This window comes from Rhipicephalus microplus, chromosome 4 (assembly GCF_043290135.1).
Source record: "Rhipicephalus microplus isolate Deutch F79 chromosome 4, USDA_Rmic, whole genome shotgun sequence".
NCBI lineage: Eukaryota > Metazoa > Arthropoda > Arachnida > Ixodida > Ixodidae > Rhipicephalus > Rhipicephalus microplus.
Genome location: NC_134703.1, coordinates 22,586,434 through 22,608,823, shown reverse-complemented (window position 1 = coordinate 22,608,823; position 22,390 = coordinate 22,586,434). Strand labels below are relative to the sequence as shown.

The 22,390-nt window shown below is 45.6% G+C and overlaps 2 protein-coding genes across 4 annotated transcripts; both read left to right on the top strand.

The window, feature by feature from the left end:
* Positions 1-609: 609 nt before the first annotated feature.
* LOC119171558 (estradiol 17-beta-dehydrogenase 8) lies at positions 610-7,463 on the top strand. 2 transcript variants are annotated; one of them, XM_075892307.1, is made up of 3 exons: positions 610-1,328; positions 4,774-4,880; positions 6,574-7,463. In XM_075892307.1, the coding sequence occupies exons 1-3, from the start codon at positions 1,178-1,180 to the stop codon at positions 7,030-7,032; spliced, it is 717 nt and encodes a 238-aa protein (XP_075748422.1). In that variant the 5' UTR covers positions 610-1,177; the 3' UTR covers positions 7,033-7,463. The 2 variants fall into 2 exon arrangements, with proteins under 2 accessions (XP_075748422.1, XP_037278233.2); XM_037422336.2 differs by having other exon boundaries at positions 614-1,328; positions 4,684-4,880.
* Positions 7,464-7,780: 317 nt separating this feature from the next.
* LOC119171721 ((3R)-3-hydroxyacyl-CoA dehydrogenase) lies at positions 7,781-20,959 on the top strand. 2 transcript variants are annotated; one of them, XM_037422536.2, is made up of 4 exons: positions 7,781-8,867; positions 9,213-9,502; positions 18,224-18,420; positions 20,211-20,959. In XM_037422536.2, exons 2-4 carry the CDS (start codon positions 9,352-9,354, stop codon positions 20,625-20,627), a joined length of 765 nt encoding a protein of 254 aa, XP_037278433.2. In that variant the 5' UTR covers positions 7,781-8,867; positions 9,213-9,351; the 3' UTR covers positions 20,628-20,959. The 2 variants fall into 2 exon arrangements, with proteins under 2 accessions (XP_037278433.2, XP_075748421.1); XM_075892306.1 differs by having other exon boundaries at positions 9,194-9,502.
* Positions 20,960-22,390: the final 1,431 nt, after the last annotated feature.

Sequence of the window (22,390 nt, the reverse complement as noted above, 5' to 3'; positions counted from 1 at the left end):
GTGATATTTTTCAGTGGTGACATGTACGGTACAAACAGTTCTCCTCGTCTCATTCGCTGGAGCATGTCGTAAAAGCACGTCAAATCGTAAAACGAGCCCGCTAAACATATTCGGCTACTCATTATGACAACGTAATGAATGTTTGTTTTCACCTTCACCAAACATGTATGCTCGTACAGAACAAGTGCTATCAAGGCGAAACAGAGGCGAAAAAGGTCAAGTTGAATGAGAAAGACACCATTTCTGCAGCCCTTGTTGAGTACACGATCAATGATAAACCGATGAACATGCACGCAGTCAATGACGCCCTCCTGCTCGTTATCGTCTGGGCGTGTAAGTACTATCGAGAGCAATATGGGCTCGAGCAAGCGAGCACGTTGCAAATGGCCTCGAAACCGAGATAGCATGACACGTGGATGGCTCTGAAGAAACCGTAGCTGAAAGTAGGGCTGCTCTACCACTGTCTGTTGGCACAGCCATATCGCGTGCATTGCGGGCAAACGCCAGATGATTGCGCGCAATCTGTCGTTCGCGATGATAACGCGGAGAAAAATCCACGATAAACAAAGTAAGTGAAAGAGTTGTATCTAAATGCGAAGCCAACACAATGTACATAGTAAAACACGCATCGCATCACGGCAGCCTGCGACACAGCCGATATCTCAGAAGATAGCCTGATGGGTCATCAATTGTGACTGTGCACGTTATGTGAGTTGGTATCGCCGCTGGCAGCCATTATAACATGCCATGAGCCACCGTTTTGCAGCAACGATATTGAATCGAGAGTGTCAACAGATACCATAAGCGCACCGCCCTTTCCATTTCGCTTTTGACAACAGCCGCTGCAAATCAGTCGATGTATAGGGTGCGAAGCTATTCGCCAAGCGTGTTCGAACTCATCTTGCTCGTGATAGTACTCAATGATTGATGTGTGGGGTTTAACGTCCCAAAACCACCACATGGTTATGAGAGACGCCGTAGTGGAGGGCTCCAGAAATATAGTGCTCAACACATGAGCCAATAAGTAGCCGTATATAGTTTTATCTGTGCCACTTCTACGTAACTGAGAGGCACGAGTAATCTTATTGTGCTTATAAGAGCGCACACAGGTGTCATAAAAGTCGACACGCCAGTGCGCGAACAACCGCGACGGTGGTCGGGCAAGCTCGTCGAGGCCATGTCTCTCGACGGTCGTCTAGCACTGGTGACTGGAGGCGCCAGCGGCATCGGCGAGGCCGTGTGCCGTGCGCTGGCCGAAGAAGGTGCCGCCGTGGTAGTCGCCGACAAGCACATCGAGGCTGCGAGGCAAGTAGCCGCCTCTCTGCCAGGTGAGTCACACAGCCCTCTCAATGTGCTTGCGGAAATATATTTCGAAATGTATACATTTATTAATGGTGAGCTAGTTGGTGTCGTTGCCTTTGCTGTGACGGAATCATTTATAAGGAGGATCGTTGCACACATATATGTACAGTCGGACAAACAGAAGGGGGAAAAATGACGGGAATAGGAGCGCTCTGTCTGCACTCTTCGAATTTTACTGCGTTTGTCCAACTGTACCAGCTACGGTTCTCTAAATAGACATGCACGAATGCGCCAGTGTCAGCCTAGGTGAACCAGTGATGATGGCGCTGGGCTGCTGACCCCAGATATTGCGGGTTTCAATATTATGATAGAGGCCCGTGGCCAATATTTCTAAAGCCCTCCAATGCTTCGTCCTTGATAATTATATCGTGAAGCCCGACATGTTCTTATTATTATTATTATTAATATTATTATTATTAATGTTATTATTTGTGTAGGCTTTGTCACGCTTATTTAAGATAAGTTACAGAATAATGCAATAGACCTACTTAAGCACATTTCTTTTCACACCTGCTCCCATTACTCAGCAATTATTCTATATATATAAAAAAACTATGATGTAAGAACCAAGCACTCGGTAAGATATGCGCTAGTTGTCACGCAGTGTCCGCGAGTAATGAACACGACTATGATAGCATGAAGATAACTCGAAAAGAAAAACAAAAGACCAAACCTTTATGTAGAACCCATCCACATTTGGACAACCAATAACAGACTAATATACAACTTTGGTAATCTGGCCCAGATTTACACTCGATGCTTACGTCACATAATCAAATCCATGTAACCCACGCCTCTGAAAGCCTTTCATTCTTTGTCCTCTTAGCTGGAACGAAACAGATTGATTGATTGATATGTGGTGTTTAACGCCACAAAAACCACCATGTTATTACGAGAGACGCCATAGTGGAGGACTCCGGAAATTTCGACCACCTGGGCTTCTCTAACGTGCACCAGAGCCTGAGTACACGGGCCTACAACATTTACGCCTTCATTGAAAATGCCGCTGCCGGCATTCTATCCCGCGACCTGCGGGTAAACAGCCGAAAACCTTAGCCACAAGGCCACCGTGGCGGGAAAAGACTAAAACAGCATTTTTAGTTTTTGTTTCAACAATAGGTCGGTGCTTGCTATTTTCCGCCATGAATTTTTTGACCAGACGTGTTTCCGTCGAAACCTGGACTTCAATGCCTCTTTGGCACTGCTCCTCTTCATTCTTGCTTAATTTTTTTGTCGCTTTAAAATCATCAATATTACGGTCGACTCTTAAGCTTACACGCCCGCTGTATCGCATGGTTGTTACTGCACGGCTGCTGTAGACTACTTCCACAGCAGGACAGCGATTTGGGCCAGTTGGTTGACGTTCATTTTGAAAATTTTGTCTTGTTAAGCGCACCGAGAAAAACATAGACAAGATGAACTAGACAGGACAACACTTACACTAGCGATTGCTATTTCATTATACAGAAAAGGTATATAAACACAGACACACGATTCTTCGCGCATGCGTAATAGAGCAGGGCGCAACAAAAAGCATTCGTAATGGGATTATCAGAAGATAATAAAAGCAGTACCTGTCTATATAATTACACGCACTCCTTATCGTGCATGCAGCACCGTTTGTGGCTTGACTAACACAGTGACGTCCTCGTCTTCTGGATGTGGTAAGATTCAACTATATCGCGAGCAAGCACTGTCCTGTCTGCATCGTCTTTTCCATATTTTTTGTTGCGCTAAACAAGCAAAATTTTCATACTGCACTAACGCTTTTCGAACCACAATCTTTATTGGACGATTCCCGAATAAGTGGGGCGTTAGAGCGAGGCTTTTACTACTTACGATTTTAAGTGGTGGCATAGCACGTAAGATATCCAGGCGCCGTTGAGCGTGCATAAATGCGGCCCTCATCGTATACGTGCTCTTGTCGGGCGCGTATTTATGCGTACCGTTTTTCCAATAATTGATGTTCTCTCGATCATAATGTTGTGGGTGATCGGCCGCTTCTTGTATAAGAACCTGATGTTTTATCGAGGTCATTCGTGATTTTGCGTTAACACATGACATTGTTGCCTGGATGTCAAAAATCATTTATTTGGGGTAAAATAAAGGAGCATATACATCATAGGAATCTACAGGAGGAAGCCATGTAGATACAAACTGCTTCCTGTGCGTTATAACATGGGAAATAATATACTGAAAATGACAATATGAAGACTTGATAATGATGAAAGTTAGTGTGAAACCTACAAAGAGCGTAAACAAAAAGCATTGAACAAGTAAAGGAATGTGGCTTAGTTAATCACTGTAAAAATGGTAGGGCGGGAGCACTAAAAAAAAAACACTTCTGCAGTACACAAAATAACACAAAAATACAAGAAGCAAATAATATAAGTCACAGAAAAAGGGACGCGAAGATGAACGCATCACTGTCTTTGTTGCCTTTTGTGACAGAAAGGTTGCCCTGCTACAGTATACGATCGAAGTTTTCATTTTTCACGTGAACCAAGAGAAAGAGAGAGAGAGAGAGAGAGAGAGAGAGAGAGAGAGAGAGATAAATAGAGAAGAAAGGCAGGGAGGTTAACCAAGCTTGGCCGGGTTGGCTGCCCTACACTTGGGGTGGGGGAAAGGGAGAATAATAGAAATATATAGAAAAGAAGAGGAGTAAGAACAAGAAGGATGAATAGTCAGCTCGAGACTACACAGCACGATCTCAGACTGTTCTTTCACAAGCAGTCGTGAAGTCTGGTGGTCCCTAAATATGTACAAGAGGGCTTTCGTGGTTTTGCCCGTATGGGAAGCCGTGGACCAAGGTCCCAGGATCCCCTCTTCTGTAAGCGGCCGTGAATCCAGCTGACGGAGCTTGGCTTCCATAATACGTCGTTCAGACTGATATGCTGGGCAATGGCATAGAATGTGCTTGAGCGTTTCGTCGCAGACGCAGATGTTGCATGCCGAAGTGCTCGCCATTCCAAGGAGACCAGAGTACGCATTCGTAAATGCCACGCCCAACCTCATGCGACACAGTAAAGTACGAGAGCCAAAGAAGCAGTCTTGAGAGGAGTATGCCAATGTGACAGAACGAAGGAAGGAAGAAAGAAAAGCAGTACGTCGGGCACCAAGGGCATTGAGAATATATACACATGCAAAAGCACGCAGGGGCATGCATATAGGCGTGACATAAAAGGGATCAGGTGATAATGCTGCTTGTTTTCTGCGCATATATACGCCACTAGCCTCAGTAGCGCATTGAACTTGTGTTGCTGTTCATACGCGTTGCCTAAAGAATAAGTTGTGCTAATTTATATCTGGTACCACGGCCAGGTGACGAAAAGCATCGGGCCGTGTACGTGGATGTCGGTGATTCGGCTTCTGTGCAGCGGCTGTTTGGCAACATCAACGATGCAAACGCAGCACTGCCCCTGAGCGCCGTCGTCAACTGCGCCGGAATTATTGCTTTCGCGCCCATCATGGACTGCAGCGAGGACGTGTTCGACGACATCATCAGGGTCAACCTCAAGGTGAGAGGCGATCGCTCTGTGTTCTCAGAAGAGATCTTGAGGGCGAATTCATGGGAGATAAAAATTAGTACATTGATAGACTGGAACTCGGTGTTTACTTTCCTTTAGAGCAGCAGTAGCGGCACTCCACATTATCTGTATATATTCACACTTCTTCTTTTGTTATCTTATAGGATTATCGAAGTGCGAATTGCGGAAAATTCCTTTCATCAAGATATCCCATTGTCTTTTCTTCACTACCAAGAGCATAACCACCATGTTCCCTTCACTTTTTTTCTTACATTGTGCTGAAACATCCATTAGACAACAGGTAACGTTTCAGAGCCAATAAGCCAACCTTATGTCTACTTTCATAACTATGTAATCAGCGCATTACTATAGAAGGCACTATCTACCAAGGCTTCAGTAGCTTTGAAGGCCTGTGTGTCATTTAAACGGTCACTCTAAACAGAAGAGCGATTTTTTCTCGTATTGGTAATTCACTCTGTCGAGATACCGAAAGCACCTCGCTTGGTGCGAGAAGACTCCTGCGAAGTGAGAAAACGTCATGGTGGCGATGCCAGATTGAAGATTTTGCACCAATTGCAGTGACATCATAGATTATGATGGTGTCTAGTAGAACTTAGGAAGTTCTAAGCTATTTTTGACTGCTGAAGAAGCCGGAGACTTAAAATAGCAGATTCCAGAAATGTTTGTTGAGGAGTTAAGAAAAATTGAAATTCGTGACGTCGCTTACCTGTGAAATATAATATATACACTTTTTTTCCTTTAGTGTTCCTTTAAGAAAGCAAGAAGAAGAGCATATGCTTTAAATTTCGAACAGCACATTGGATCTCGAAATTAAAAAATGTTTGTCTCATATATCGAATGTCTTTCGAACAAGCAGCCCCGACAAGGATAGTTCAAAGGAACAACACGTTAGAATAGCGAAGGGCAGTTTTTCCTGTTTTATTTAGTGATTTGCCCTGATGCTTCCGGTTTAAGCGTTTACGATGCTACCGAAGCTTTCTTCATCAGCCAATGAAGGAATTTGCGCTTTAAAATTCAGTTTCACCAAGGCGATAAAAATATTTTTAAATTAAAGGGCCTAGTATTACTTAAAAGCTTGCGACGATTGTACCATACCGTATACTGCATTAACTGCTGTTTTTATCTTACAGTTAACAACAACAACAACAACAACAACAACTTGGATATTCTCTTTGATACTGTATACGAGCTCACATCAGTGTATATGCAACTGTGGTATCTTTGGTGTACGAAATGTAACAGTAAGCCGTCTATGACAGTGTTACTGTATATAAACATCTGTATGGTATATAATGTAAATTCTAGGCCTGTCTCTAAATTGCTTGTCTTACCATTCGAAAACTATTCGATTTACATTCGATTCGGTACGATCACATTTTTATCGGTATTTGATTTGGTGCTGAGTTGCACTGTTCACACACCCCCTAGAAAATAACTGTTGCTAATATTCTTAGTTTTAGTAGTGGTATGGCAACTATTTATTAGCAATCAGTAAACTTAGCAGTTTTCTCTTTGTATCTGAAATATTCCGTTCTTATTTGTCAGTACGCGCGTAATGGTAACATCATGTTGTATTAGACATCTGCAAGTCTGTCTCCGTGGCACGATATATATACCACTTGCGTGCCTTCCTTATACGTTGTAGGCGCATGTGTCTGTGCAGGGCACTTTCCTGGTGATTCAGGAGGCTAGCCGCTACATTCTTCGGTCGGGTCAGCCGATGCCCGAAGGAGGTGCAGCCATCGTAAACGTCGCGAGCATCTTCGGCAAGAGTGGCCAAGAAAACGCGGCGGCGTACTGCGCTTCCAAGGGCGGCATCGTGGCGCTAACCAAGTCAGCAGCGCAGGAGCTGGCACCACACAACATTCGCTGCAACGCCGTGCTTCCGGGCTGTACTGAGACACCGATGAATGCCACTGCACCTGGAGACATGAGAGCTGAAGCGATTGCTTCGACGCCACTTAAGAGAATGGCTCAGCCGCGAGAGATCGCGGAAGCCATCAAATTCCTGTGCTTGCCAAAAGCGAGCTCTTTCGTCACGGGCGCCGCACTCGAAGTAACAGGAGGCTGGCGCATGTTATTTTCCGTCAAGTGCGTCTGTGTTAATCTCGTGGTTCTATAGTCACCGGGACCAATGTCCGAGCCTGAAAAGATTCGCTATGATCATAAAATATATCATATCAGTATACATGTTACCTGGTGTCTACCGAATGTCGAATTTTCTATGGGTCTGCTTTTAGTGTCCCTATTGTGATGAATGTTCAGTTTCTAGAAAGCTTTTGATAAAAATTGGATAATTGAAGGACACTATAGCAGGCCAAGCATAATTTATAAGCCATACAAAAACGATAGTGAATGATACTATCGACAAAGGCAAGGACACGAGTGCATAATTGACTGTCTTGTTAAACACGTAATCGCACACAGGAAGGACCAGCCAATGATCAAAACACTTCTGGTAAGGACGTCCACCCGGAAGTAAAGAGCGGTCTTTCAAAATATGGGCATGCTGCAATCGAATCAAATCTGATTAAACCTTGATTTTGCACAGTATATGGTTGCATCGTTAAGGATATACAGAAGATGGTGCCATGGTTCTTAGAAAACGGTACGGGAACCCTCTGTAGATCTTTATTAGATAAAAATTTCGAAGTAAGCGCAGAAAAAGACAAATATATTTGTAAAAGAACGGTACAATAGGTATACAGAGTAAATGGAAAACATTATTAATCAACATTTTTAAGCATAACTGTTTTCTATATATATATATATATATATATATATATATATATATATATATATATATATATATATATATATATATATGTGTGTGTGTGTGTGTGTGAGTGTGTGTGTGTGGGAGTGTACACTCTTAACTAGATTTTTTTAATTTCTTTATGCCGTTACTAACTGCTTTAGTAAAGGTGGAAAGTAAGTGTTAGTAACCTCCTCATACTAGCATCACTTACTAACTGGTCAGTAACATATGTGACAAGTCATTAACAAACTGAAGTTCGCAAGTACTACAACCTTTTCTTTTGATAGTGTTGAATGAGAAGACACTATTTCAGCAGCGATTGTCGGGTACACGGTCAAGAATAAGCCGATGGACGTGCATGCAGTCAACGACGCCCTCCTGCTCCTTATCGTCCAGTTTCCGCTGCCGAGATATAGCATGGACATAATGCATGAGCCAATAAGTGGCAGTATACCGTTTTATTTGTGGCATTTCTCTGTAACTGAGAGGCACAAGTAATCTTATCCTGCTGATAAGCGCGCACACGGGCGTAATAGGGGTCGACACCAAGGTTATTCTGTAATATGGCGTGAAAGTCGGAACGAAAAGTGGTCTGAAACCTATTGTGACAGGCACCAACAACCGCGTGACAATTTAGGCACGACTAGGTGAGAGGGGACAAGTAGCGAAAACAACCAGAAACATTTAAACGTTTATTTTCAATAGCTTCAATTTTATTTGTTGCAAAAAATTTGTAGATTACTTTAATGAAGCTTTGGTTTTTGGTATGTTGTTGAGCGCGCATTTTTTTTTTCGTTTGGTTTCAGAAACAGTGGGCACACAGAGGCAGTCTGGTAACGTGGGCCAACGGATGTGGGGGCGTATCCAGGCGATATGCTATCAGAGCTTGTGTTTAGTTCGGTGTGATCTTTGGTTTGGCGCATTAACAGGCCAACGAGCCATCGCTCACTCTTCCGTGGTGTTCTCGTGCATGCATTCAGAAATTTACTTGTTTATGTGCATTTCAGATGTGAACTAGCTCACACATTGTGTAGATGGCGCTCTTGTGACTGCCAACTGCCTTCGCTGGCACACGGCCGACGTGCCCTCGCCTTTGGTGACTGCGAACGCGGCAGGCTAAGACGTTGTACTCTACGGCTGCCAAAGCTATATTTTCAAAACTGCTGTCCCGCTGCAGTGGTTTTCAACGATTGGGCAACGTGAGTCTTGGAACTATTATGCTATTGTGCTCGTGAACGGTTGTCTCACAATTGACTCTGCGAAGTTTTTCGTGCATACTGCAAGGACGTCATTTGGCTAATAAAACAACTTTGCTTCCCCAATCTTTATTTTTGTTTCTTTTCTCTTTCGCATGTAATTGGCGAGATATTATAATGCCGCAATAACAGTGCGTAATAATAATGGTACGTGGCAGGTCAGCAATTAAGAAAAAAAAACAAGTTCGCGCGATATAGGGCAAATGGGTGACGTTGCTACAGCTTCCGGTTGTGACGTCATACTTTACTTTTTATATTTTTGTTGTTAGTTGTCCCCTCCTCACGTAGATGGCGACGGTGGCAACGAGTCACCGACTACTCGATCCATGGGCTTCAACGGAAGTTACGCTACCGGTTTACATGTACCTTGGTCGAGACGCCAGAGTGTGAACAACCGCGACGGTGATCGGTCACACTCGTCAGGGCGATGTCTCTTAGCGGTCGTCTCGCCCTGGTGATTGGAGGCGGCAGCGGCATCGGCAAGGCCGTCTGCCGTTTGCTGGCCGAAGAAGATGCCGCCGTGATAGTCGCTGACAAGCAAGTCGACGCTGCGATGAGTGTAGCCGCCTCTTTGCCAGGTGAGTCACACAGTCCCCTCGATGTGCTTGCGGAAATATATTTCGAAGTATACCTCTTAAAAGTGAGCTATGTTGGTGTTGCTGCTCACTTTGCTGCGACGGAAACATTTACAAAGGGGATCATTGCACATACAGTCGGACAAACAGAGGGTGACAAATGACGGGAATAGAAGTATACCGCTCTATATATATATATATATATATATATATATATATATATATATATATATATATATATATATATATATATATATATATATATATATATATATTGTGACGGGGCGAGGTCTTGGCTTACGGGACAGCGTCCACCGAGAATCGGCAGCCGAACAAGATGTCTGAGTTGCCTCTCGCGCAAGCGCCTAACGCACAGGCGTCTTCTTCATCTTCGCTAAGTGCCACGCTTGCTCCTGTCGATGATGCACTCTAACATCACTCCCCTGCGGCGGAAGCGCCGTCACGGCGCTTAGTACGGCGGCGACGAACGAGGAGGGTGATACGGTTTCAGTCTAGAAACGTGTACAACGTCTGTCTGGAGTGAGGTGGTCGAAAAGGCATTGTTTAGGGGTGCGATCTCGTAGCTCACGTCACTAAGTTGTCGCAACACTTTGTAGGGGCCATGGTAGTGTGATAGTAGCTTCTCTGATAAGCCGACTTGGTGGTTCGGTGTCCAGAAAAGTACCAGAGACCCCGGCGAAAAGTGCGCGCTTTGGTGGCAACTGTCATAGCGGTCATTTTGCTGTGCTTGCGACAAGTGCAGCCGATCACAGGCAAGTTGAATGGCTGCATGGGCTCGAGAAAAGACATCGCTGGCATACTCAGTAGACAAGGGGGCAGCCGAAAGAAGGAGCGTGTCAAATGGTAATGCTGGATGTCGGCCAAATAGCAAATAAAACGGCGAATAACTAGCTGTGTCGTGCCGTGAAGAATTGTACGCGAACGTGACAAAGGGAGTGCTTTGTCCCAGTCACGGTGATCTGGCGAAACGTACATTGACAGCATCTGCGTCAGCGTTCGGTTCAGACGCTCGGTCAATCCATTTGTCTGTGGATAATAAGCGGTGGTAAGCTTGTGCTCCGTGGAGCAGGCGCGGAGAATGTCATCCACAACACGTGAAAGTACCTTCCTCGATCAGTAAGCAGCTGCCACGGAGCGCCGTGATGAAGAATGACTTCATACAAGAGAAAGTCAGCGACGTCAGTGGAACAGCTTATCAGCAGTGCTTTAGTGATGGCAAAGCGTGTGGCGTAGTCGTGTAGTGTGGTGACCGGCTGTAGGTACGTCATGTAGTTGTTCGAGAACGCTGGTACGCAGGTGATGGGGAAGCACGAGTAGTAATTCCGGGCCATCAGCGTTGAAGCTGCGACGGTACAGAATGTTGTCGTGCAGTTCCAACAGGCGAACGGAAGGGTCTGCTGGAGCAGAGGTCAGACGCTCGATAATGGAGAGTAACGACGGGTCACGTCGTTGTTCGATGGAGATATCACCCAAAGCGTGGATGGAGAGAACGCAGGGGTCTGAATCAAGGTCTGTCAAGTCGGGCGTTTCAACCGAATAACGTGACAAACAGTCTGCGTCTGTGTGGAGGCGTCCCGACTTGTAGTGGACCACGAATGAGTATTCTTGCAGACGGAGCGCCCAGCGACCAAGACGTCCAGATGGGTCCTTTAGCGATGACAGCCAGCAAAGAGCGTGATGGTCCGTAACAACGGAAAAAGTTCGGCCATACAGGTAAGGCCTGAATTTCGCCACGGCCCACACTAAAGCTAGGCATTCACGCTCAGTGATGGAGAACTTCCGTTCGGCAGGTGAAAGAAGACGACTGGCGTAAGCAATCACGTGGTCCTTCCCGTGCTGTCGTTGGCCAAGGATCGCTCCAATTCCATGACCACTGGCATCGGTCCGAAGCTCTGTAGGTGATGCTGGGTCGAAATGGGCCAGTATTGGTGGCGTAGTCAGCAGATGGATAAGAGCCGAAAAGGCGTCCGCTTGCTCTATACCCCATGCGAAGGGAACGTCCTTCTTTAAGAGATCAGTAAGCGGTCGAGCGATGTCGGCGAAGTTGCGGACAAATCGACGAAAATAGGAACATAGCCCTACAAAACTTTGGACGTCCTTGGTTGAGCGTGGTTCAGTAAATTGTTGTACTGCTCGCACCTTTTCGGGATCTGGTTGAACACCATCGGCTCTGACAAGGTGGCCGAGTATGGTGATTTGGCGACGTCCGAAACCAGTGGCATTTTGCAGAATTGAGCTGGAGAGCAGCTCTTCGAAAAACATCCAGAACGGCTGACAGATGTGTTATATGGCTGTCAAAGGTAGGTGAAAAGACGATGACATCGTCTAAGTAACATAAGCAGATGGACCACTTATATCCTCGGAGAAGGGAGTCCATCATGCGCTCGAAAGTTGCCGGCGCATCACACAGTCCAAACGGCATGACTTTGAACTGGTAGAGGCCGTCGGACGTAACGAAAGCGGTTTTTTCACGATCCATGGGGTCGACGGAAATTTGCCAATAGCCGGATCGAAGGTCGATAGACGAAAAGTATTGGGCACCATGGAGGCAATCGAGGGCGTCATCAATCCGAGGCAGAGGTTAGACATCTTTGTGGGTCACTTTTTTTAAATGGCGATAGTCCACGCAAAAGCGCCAGCTGCCATCTTTCTTCTCAACGAGCACGACTGGGGAGGCCCAGGGGCTGGATGAGGGTTCTATTACGTCTTTAGTAATAATTTTATCCACTTCATTTTGAATTACTTGGCGTTCCTTGTGAGATACGCGATATGGACGCCGCCGTATAGGACTGGCATCACCAGTGTTGATCCGGTGAGTCACTGCAGTTGTTTGGCTGAGAGGGCGGTGGTCAAAGTCGAAAACGTCTCTATATGATGTTAGCAGACTACGGAGGCTGGCAGCTTGCACTGCAGTGAGGTCGGGAGCAATCATCTTGTTAATGTCATCTGCAGGCAGAGTGTAATTGCGGCCAAGACAGGGGGATGTAGTATCGGTGTCCAAACCAGTAACGTTGCAGCTGTAAAGTGGAGATAGGGTGGCCAAAGACATGTCTTGCGGAATAACTTGAGTCAAGAGACTCACGTTGAGTAGTGGTATAACCACTGCTTTATTAGCGACGGCGACAACAGTGTGAGCAAGGGCGACGTCTCGGGTCATCAGTACGTCGACTATAGGAGTGACGAGGTAGTCACCGTCGGGCACATGACGTGAGCACGACAAAGTGACATATGTAGCAGCTTGCGGAAGCAAACGAACGTGGTGACGAGAGCATAAACCGGGAGAATAGTCTGCTGGAAAATCGGCAAACTGCGGCAGTTCAAGCTGATGAGCACCAGTGGCACAATCAATGAGCGCAGAATGACGTGACAGGAAGTCCAAACCAAGTATTAGGTCATGAGGACACATTTCAATGACGGCAAACTGAACTAATGTGGGATGACCGGCAATGGACACGGGCCGTGCACATCCCTTGAACATCAGGGGTCCTCCCATCAGCGACACGAAGTTTGTGGGAAGCGGCAGGCGTGAGCACTTTATGTAGGCGTCGGCGAAGGTTCGCGCTCATTACAGAAATGTGCGCTCCAGTATCTATAAGGGCAGAAATAGCCACACCGTCAACGGCAACGTCTAACAAATTTTGTCTCGTCGGAAGTGTCAAGAGAGGATTTGTGGAGGGAGTCGAAGATGCAGCGTCACCTCCGGGCGCTGCACCGTTTAGTTTTCCGGGTAGGCAGGAGCGGGGTTGAATGGTGACGACGGCCTGCGAGTCTGCGGTGAGCGAGACGACTGGCGACGTCCTGGAGGCGAACGCGACTGATGACCATGCGGTGACGGAGATCGGCTGTTGAACCTTCTGTAGTTGTTTTGCGGAGAAGGCTGCGCGGCAGATGCGAAGCGGGTGCTGTCCTGTCGGTAGTGAGGTTGAGATGAAGTCCGAGGTGGCGAGGACCAGCGGTAATCGCAGTAACGGATGACATGACCGATACGGTGGCAATGAAAACAAATTGGTCGATTGTCGACGGTTCTCCACGCAGTGTCGCGAGATCGGGCCGTAAACTGCTGCTCGTGATAGGACGAGGGTGGACGCCATGAAGCTCGCTGCGGGCTGGGCAAAGCGCACACCGAGGGGATACCTATGCTGGCGAGTTCTTGGCGGACGATGGCTTGAACCATGTTAGCAGTGAATGGGGTGGTGTCACTTACAGTGGTGTGAGCCGGAGCAGAGGCAATGGCTTCAAGTTCGCGCCGTACAATTCGGGTCACCTGATCCGATGAATCTAGAGGTGGTGGCTGTGTTATTGCACGGTCTTCGCAAGATGATGTTGCAGCCGTATTCGGAAGGCGGGTAAACACGCTGTTAATCCGCCGGCTCTTCGCTTGCTCAAAGCGCCGACATTCTTTTATAATGGCGTCCACTGTAGAAAAATTTTTGCAGATGAGGAGGTTGAATGCGTCATCCGCAATCCCCTTAAGAATATGCCCGACCTTGTCAGCCCCCGGCATATCGGCATTGGCTTTGCGACACAACGACAACACATCTTTTTTTTTTTTTCAAGTTCAAGTTCAAGTTTATTCAACAACGATGTCAGTTTACAGAAAAGTGCGTACAGGATTGGTAATACACACAAGGAGCCCCAAAGTTGGAAACTGTCAGGGGGGCTCCCATACATGATGTTAACGGGAGAAGAAACAAAAAATACAACATTCAGTTGTTACGGTATCTTCAGTAAGAAAAAAAAAAAGCACAGTGCGAAAAAACGAAAGTAGAAAATACATATATGTTTAGATATAGGAGACGTAAGACTCGGTCGAGGTCTGCGCCCGAGACGTGAGCATTTCGTTCGCGGCCATTTTAGATGCGGAAGCATCTTATACTCGCGCCTTGTAGTGCGCCGTCCGCGCCGTCCGCACCGCTTCTCGAACATTCGACAGCTGACGCGCGCGCATGCGCCGTCGCGCCGTCGCCCACTCTTCCACCATCTGTGCATCCCTTCCTCCTCTACACACCGCGCGCGCTTCACTCCTCCACCATCTGTGCACCCTTCCTCCTCTACACACCGCGTTCGACATCTACGATTCTCCTGATTCTCCAGTGGACGCGCATGTGGCGTCGCGCTTCGAGAACATTCAACAGCTGACAGTGCATGCGCCGTCGTGCTGTATATATACTCAAGGTCGGCGCTCGCTCTCTCAGTTGCCGCTCGTCGGTTGGTTTGTACGGCGCGTCGACGTCCAAGGTCGCGGTGAAATAAATTCCAACGAATCCACAAACACAATGATCGACGTCCCTTCGACCAGCGCCGCCCTTTCGCATACGTGTGTACGTGTTCACTCATTTAACACCCCCTCCTACAACCACGTTAACCAATTTAGCCATCGACCCAAGTAAGTCGCAATTTAACACCCCATTTCACAACCACGTTAACCAATTTAGCCATCGACCCAAGTAAGTCGCACTTTAACACCCCGTTAACCAATTATATGCTCCGCATCCTCCTCAGTGTTCCCCCGTGGGAAGCTGTGGGCAATTTTTTCTTCCAATCGGCTTTCCCAACAGGTACAGCATTTTTTACCTGCACAATGCCCAACTCCCAAGTTCTGTTTCATGGTTTTCATACCACGATTTGGCGGTTCCCCTAAGATAGAATAACAGGTTTGCCAGCATAAAAGTCGGGCCCCATTGGTATCGAGTACTCACACGTTCGTACTCTGCCAGCCAATCTTCAACGTCAACTTCATCTGGATCGCCGGAACCGCTGAACGTGCCAGGATCCCGCGGGGGTTCGAGCACGAAGGTTGTGGTCGCAGAAGGAGATGTAGTTACCGCATCATCTCTGGCCGCAGGAACACCAGGAGCAGATGCAGACGCCGTACTCTCCGTCATCGTTGTGGAATGACCCTTCAAACGTCGGCCACTGCGAAGTTCCGTTGCGAGGCGGTTGCCCAGTTCTTCCACCAAATGGGACGGGGCGAGGTCTTGGCTTACAGGACAGCGTCCACCGAGAATCGGCAGCTGAACAAGATGTCTGAGTTGCCTCTCGCGCAAGCGCCTAACGCACAGGCGTCTTCTTCATCTTCGCTAAGTGCCACGCTTGCTCCTGTCGATGATGCACCGTAACTATATATATATATATATATATATATATATATATATATATATATATATATATATATATATATATATATATATATATATATATATGTGTGTGTGTGTGTGTGTGTGTGTGTGTGTGTGTGTGTGTGTGTGTGTGTGTGTGTTTCAATGTGCAATGAACAATCTGCATAAACTGTTCAATTGACTTCAGGAAGGCATCATTTTGGGGGGGGGACGGAGTGGTGGGGGCAGAGAGCTGCATCGCAACACCTATATGGCGATTAAGTTTGCTCAAAGAATCGGGCACAATGACACTTGGTTCGTTTTCTTTAATTATTAACTTATTTATTTGCACGAGTAAATGCCAAGGAAATAAAGCGAACAAACCCGCAGATATATTTATCTGCCTAAGCAAGTGATGAAAGACTCATACAGAAGCAGTAGAGAAATTAATGTCGTTTGAAGGATACCATGATATGTGAAATATAGCTCTTACTACGATGAATAAATATAAAGCTCTCCACACCTGCACACCGCCTGTGGTTTGAGAACAACCAATGCGATTAACGCAATCCGAAAGCACTTAACCACCAATTACGCCTTCCATGACCGTGATCATGTGCGGCACAATGTGAAGCATGTGAAATAAACACTGTAGTATACCAAGCGAAACGTGTATCTAACCTCATTAAGAAGCACGAACATGTAACAAATATTTGCGAAAGACTTCAATGCAGAGTCGGATTCGACCCATTTCTTAACACCAGGACCACACGTTTCAGCTCTCGCCGGTTAAACATTTGTACGGAGTGCTTGGCCGATGATTTTTTCTTGCTCTTGTCGCTTGCTGAAGCTCATACAGATTCTTACTACAACCTTGAGGAAACTCAGGTGGTGCGGTCGTTCACCTATGGTGGGAATGATGGGAAGTTCACAGTTAGGATCGAATCGTGTTAGTTAGCGAACTGCCTATATGGTTGTTCTCGGTTTCGATTCGGTTCTGGACGCAGCAGCTTCACCCGGCCTACAGTGTTCACAAGCGGGCGTGTATGTGTGTGTCGGGGAGCGGCGCAAAAAACGGTACCTTCTTTTAAGCGGCGGGAGCATGCTAGCTTTCCTGGTTTAGGCAATGTTGCATATTTACGGTTGGTATTTGATAGTTTAGGCAAAGTGTCGTTCACGTATATCGATCCCCATTATTACATAATCCGAAGTTTACCTAGGGAAGTGCATGGATTTCACTTTATTGTCTGTGTAACTACGTCTTCCCTAGGCGCACTGAACGTGGCTGCAAAATGACGAGGAAGCTGCGTGAACGCCCCTCAATGATCTGCTGAACATCCCGGCGTCCATAGATTTCATCTGCTCTGCACTGAATGGTCTTTGCAGCGGAGTATAGAGATACGTTGAATACGGACCAATTCTTTCGCGATCTTTCGGCGCATGAGCACACTTGTCCGCCATGGGTATAAACAAATTGTTTATTATTTACTGTTCTATATAGTGTTTTTATTTCTATAAATTGATTATGCATATTGCGAGTTCCAAACGAGATCCACCCGAGGTACGATGCTTCTACTTTCACTTACTCTCATTTTGGTTTGAGATTCTGGTGTTTAGCCTGTTGGCATATAGTTTGTAATCTAGGAACCCACCGTTCATAAGACACATACACAAGAAGACAAATAAGACAAGCCCACACGCTGGGGCTTGTGGTCGTCATGCGTTTTTTCGAGGCTGGGTTTCTGTACTCCAAGCCATGGTGGTCGAAGCGCTGCTCATTCAGCTTCACGTGCCCCGCGTAGACATTTCAAAAAATTAATTTAATTAATTAATTAACACACGCACACACACGCACACAGGTATCAAACAAGCGCTCTCTCTCTCTCTCTCTCTGTGTGTGTGTGTGTGTGTGTGTGCGTGTGTGTGTGTGCGTGCGTGCGTGTGTGTGTGTGTGTGTGTGTGTGTGTGTGTGTGTGTGTGTGTGTGTGTGTGTGTGTGTGTGTGTGTGTGTGTGTGTGTGTGTGTGTGTGTGTGTGTGTGTGTGTGTGTGTGTGTGTGCATGTTTCATAAAAACCTAGATTCCACTCTAGGTTTTTGGGTATGAAATTTTACGCTGAAACTGTGGCCTTCTCAATCGCCATCAGCAGTACGCTTGCCGATCACCGAAGAGGAAAACACTCGCTAATTGTTTGTCGTTTTCGTAAAAGCAGGGACGAAGACCGGTGTGGGTTAGAGCCCTCAGTATTATACTGCGTTGTGCGTGCGGGCGCATTCGCCGTATGTATATATATATATATATATATATATATATATATATATATATATATATATATATATATATATATATATATATATATATATATATATATATATATATATATATATATATATATATATAAAGGACAAATTGTGGCACGGCGGCGGCGTCCCACCTTAAATACTTCGATTTCGGCGGCGGCGCAAGAGGCGCGCGGAAACAAAACGGCGCAGAGCTCTAGCATAGGACTACGCCACCAGCCCCACCGGCGCATTGCGTTTGTGTTGTTGTTCTAATACGTTTCCTAGAGAATAGAGTGTGCTAATTTATATGTGGTACCGTGACCAGGGGACGAAAAGCATCTGTCCGTGTACGTGGATGTCGGCGATTCGTCTGCTGTGAAGGCGCTGTTTACCATCATCAAATGCACAAACGAAGAACTGTCCCTAAGCGCCGTCGTCAACTGCGCCGGGATTACTGGTTTCGCGCCAATCACAGACTGCAGCGATGAAGTGTTCGACGACATCATCAGGGTCAACCTCAAGGCGAGAGACGATCACTCTGTGTTTTAATAAGAGACTTTAAGGGCGAATTTATCACAAAAAGGGAAAAAATTATACATTCGTAGGCTGGGACTCAGCGTTTAGTTTCGTTTACAGAAGCAGTTGCTGCACTCCAAATCATCCTCTTGCACTTCTCTTTTCGTTATTTTAGCTTTATCGAAAGGCGAATTCTGGAAAATTCCTTTCATCAAAATATCCTTTTTTTTTCTTCCCTATACCGAGAGCATAGTTAGCACGTTCATTTTATTTTTTTTCTTACGTAGTGCTCAAATATGCATTAGATAACAGGTGACGTTAAATAGCCAATAAGCCAACCTTATGTCTACTTTGATAACTATGTCATCCCCGCATTACTATGAAAGGCACTATCCACCAAGGCTTCCGTAGCTTTGAAGGCATGTGCGTTATTTAAACGGACACCAAACAGAAAAGCGATTTTACTCGTGTTGGTAAATTACTCTATCGACATATCGAAAATATCTCGCTTGCTGCTAGAAGACGCTTGGTAAGCGAGAAAACATTATGGTGGCGACGCCATATTGAAGTTTCTGCACCGGTTGCAGTGACGGCATAGATTTTGACGGTGTCTAGTAGGACTTACGAAGTTCCTAACCATTAATTGACTATTGAAGGAGCCAGAGACTTCAGATAGCAGATTCCAGAAACGTTTGTTGAGCTGATAAAGAAATAAATAAAAACTCGTTGAACTCAATGACGACGCTATCGGATATTTCGGCGCGAAATTTAAAATTAAGACTTTCGACCAATTTTCTCAATTAATCATAAACCTGTGGTGGGTTAAATTAACTATAGTTTTCATAATATTTGTCAGTGAAGTGTAATGTACTGTTTTGCTTTAGTGCCCCATTATGAAAATAATGGGGTGGGCGAATGCTTGAAGATTTCAAACAACGCATCGGATCTCGAATTTAATATTGCATGTTTCATATGTGGAATATTTTTCAAGCAAGCCACACCGACCAGGGTACTCCAAAGGGACAAGACGTTGGAATAGCAAAGCGCAGTTTTACCTGTTTTATTTAGTGAATATCCCTGATGCTTCCGGTTTTAGAGTTTACCGTACTACTGAAGCTTTCATCATCATTAAATGAAGTAATTTCCGGTTTAAAATTAAGTGTCACCAAAGATATGAAACCGTTCTTAAATTACAGGTCCTAGTACTATTTAAAAGCATGCGACGAAGTACCACCTCGAATACTGAATTAGCTGCTGTTTTTCTCCTACAGTTAATAAAAAAATACTCGAATACTCTACTTGATACTGTATACGAGTTCACATCAGTTTGCGTAACTGCATGTGGTATCTTTGGTCGACGAAATGTTATAGTACTGCCGTCTATGACAGTGTTACTGTCTATAAACAAGTGTATGGTATAAAATGTAAATTCTAGGCCTGTCTCTAAAGTGGTTGTCCTACCATTCGAAAACTATTCGATAATTATTCGATTTGGTATGATCACAGTTTTATCGGTATTTGATTTGGTCCTAAGCTTCACTGTTCGCACACCCCCTAGAAAATAACTATTGCTAATATTCTTAGTTTTAGTAGTCGTATGACAACTATTTAATAGCAATCAGGAAACATAGCACTTTTTTATTTGTACCTTAAATATTCAGTTTTCTTATTTGTCAGCTACGCGCGTAACGGTAACATCATGTTGTATTAGACATCTGCAAGTCTGTCTCCACGGCTTGATATATATACCACTTGCGTGCTTTTCTTATACGTTGTAGATGCATGTGTCTATGCAGGGCACTTTCGTGGTGATTCGGGAGGCTAGCCGCTACATTCTTCGTTCGGGTCAGCCGATGCCCGAAGGAGGTGCAGCCATCGTAAACGTCGCGAGCATCTTCGGCAAGAGTGGCCAAGAAAACGCGGCGGCGTACTGCGCTTCCAAGGGCGGCGTCGTGGCGCTGACCAAGTCGGCAGCGCAGGAGCTGGCTCCCCACGGCATTCGCTGCAACGCCGTGCTTCCGGGCTGGACTGAGACGCCCATGACTGTCACTGCACCTGGAGACATGAGAGCCGAGGCGATTGCTTCGACGCCCCTCAAGAGGACAGCTCAGCCACTAGAGGTCGCGGAAGCCATCAAATTCCTGTGCTTGCCAAACGCGAGCTCTTTCGTCACGGGTGCCGCGCTCGAAGTCACAGGAGGCTGGCGCATGTGATCGTCCATTTGTTGCTTCTGCGTTTATCTCGCGGTTTCAGTCACCGGGATCGTTTTCTGAACCTAAAGATATTCGCACTGACCATGAAATACCAGTAACATATAATTTGGCCTGGTGTGTGCCAAATTTCCAGTGTTCTATGAAGCTATTGTTTGGATGAGTGTTGGATCAGTGTTGTGTGTGAGCGGCAGACTATGGATAATTAGTTCTGTAGCGGAAAACGTTAGTGAATGCTATGATTTGCAAAGGCTGACGAGCACATCTGTAAGAAATACGTTATAATTGAGACGCATACAGATTTTAAAAATAAATCATTTGAAAAAACACAGAAACGTGATGAGCGAAACTCCTCAGAAGCACTAGCCTATGACTGAAACACGTCTGTAAAGCAGGTCGTCCGTGCAGTAAAGATCTTTCCCGAGTAAAGGGAATATCATCCAGCTCACAGTAAATTAGCCGAGAAAGCAACACGAGCCCTTCTACAGTTCTTGAGGGCAACATCACTGAGCATTCACCTGTGAAACCCTGCACTGTGGGTGGAGTGCGATGTGTATCTCCTTCTCTCTTTCTCTCTTTTACTCTCTTATTCCGCTTCCCCGCGTGTAGGGTTGTAAAATGGGCCTAGTCTATAGCTAACCTTCCTACCTTTCTTGTATAACACTCTTTATTAAGTAGGTGGACACAGTAGGTTTGAACGAAGTGTGGTCCTTCGCAATGCGAACATGCTGCAATAGCAGAATACATAACCCATGACCTTCGGTACGTTAAATGTACAGAAGAAGTGTGATAATCACGCCCACCTATTTTTGTTGAAGTGTTTTGAATAGGAGACGTGCATAACCACGAATGCGGTGCAAAAATGTACGTGCTAGATGTCATGTCCTCGTCACACTACGCGGAACATACACATTGGGTCGTAATTACCGATGCGAACAGCTGCTTGTCCGAATCAGTCGATAGAACTTAGACAATGTCCGAAAAATCAAGACAAGATGTTTTTAACTATACTTATTTTATTTATTTATTTAACAATACTGTCAATCCCGTCAGGGATTTTTACAGGAGTGGGTTGGAAAGTGTCAACAAACATTCTATATTCACATACTTATACAATTGTATGGGTACAAAAAAGTCATGGTATAAAATGATAACAATTATGGACCTACATTATTAACGAGGCACATGTCTCAGTCACATGTGCACACACTGAAAAAAAACACGAAAAAGAAAGAAAAAGGTAAGCACGCAACATACAAAGTTGGTACCGACTTCCACCTTTTTAAACCACAAATGTACTGGCAGGGAGGACAATGATCAGTACAATCCTGATAGCGTCGCTATCATGTAGCTGATAAGACGGCTTGGCCAGCAAGTTCGTAAAATTTGTCGGCAGTGGGCTCCACGACCACCGTCTCGGGTAAAGCATTCCACTCTCGCACTGCCCGCGGGAAAAACGAAGAACTAAAAGTATCGTTGGTGCATAAATATTCTTGCAGTGTAAGGTGATGCTTGTGACGGGTTTCTCTAGAAGTGTTGAAAAAAAAATGTAGGTGTTCGAATCTCTTTTAAGTTTGTTGTGTAGGATTAGGTACATAAATTTGAGTCGGGATAGCATCGCACGACTGGCTAGCGTGTGAAGGCCAATATCTGTCAGCATTTGCGTAGGCGAGTCGGTGCGCCTTTATCTGTTACAGATAAAACGCGTGGCTTTGCGCTGGATGGCCTATGTGTTTTTGGGTAGACGGGAACCATGCAACGCTCGC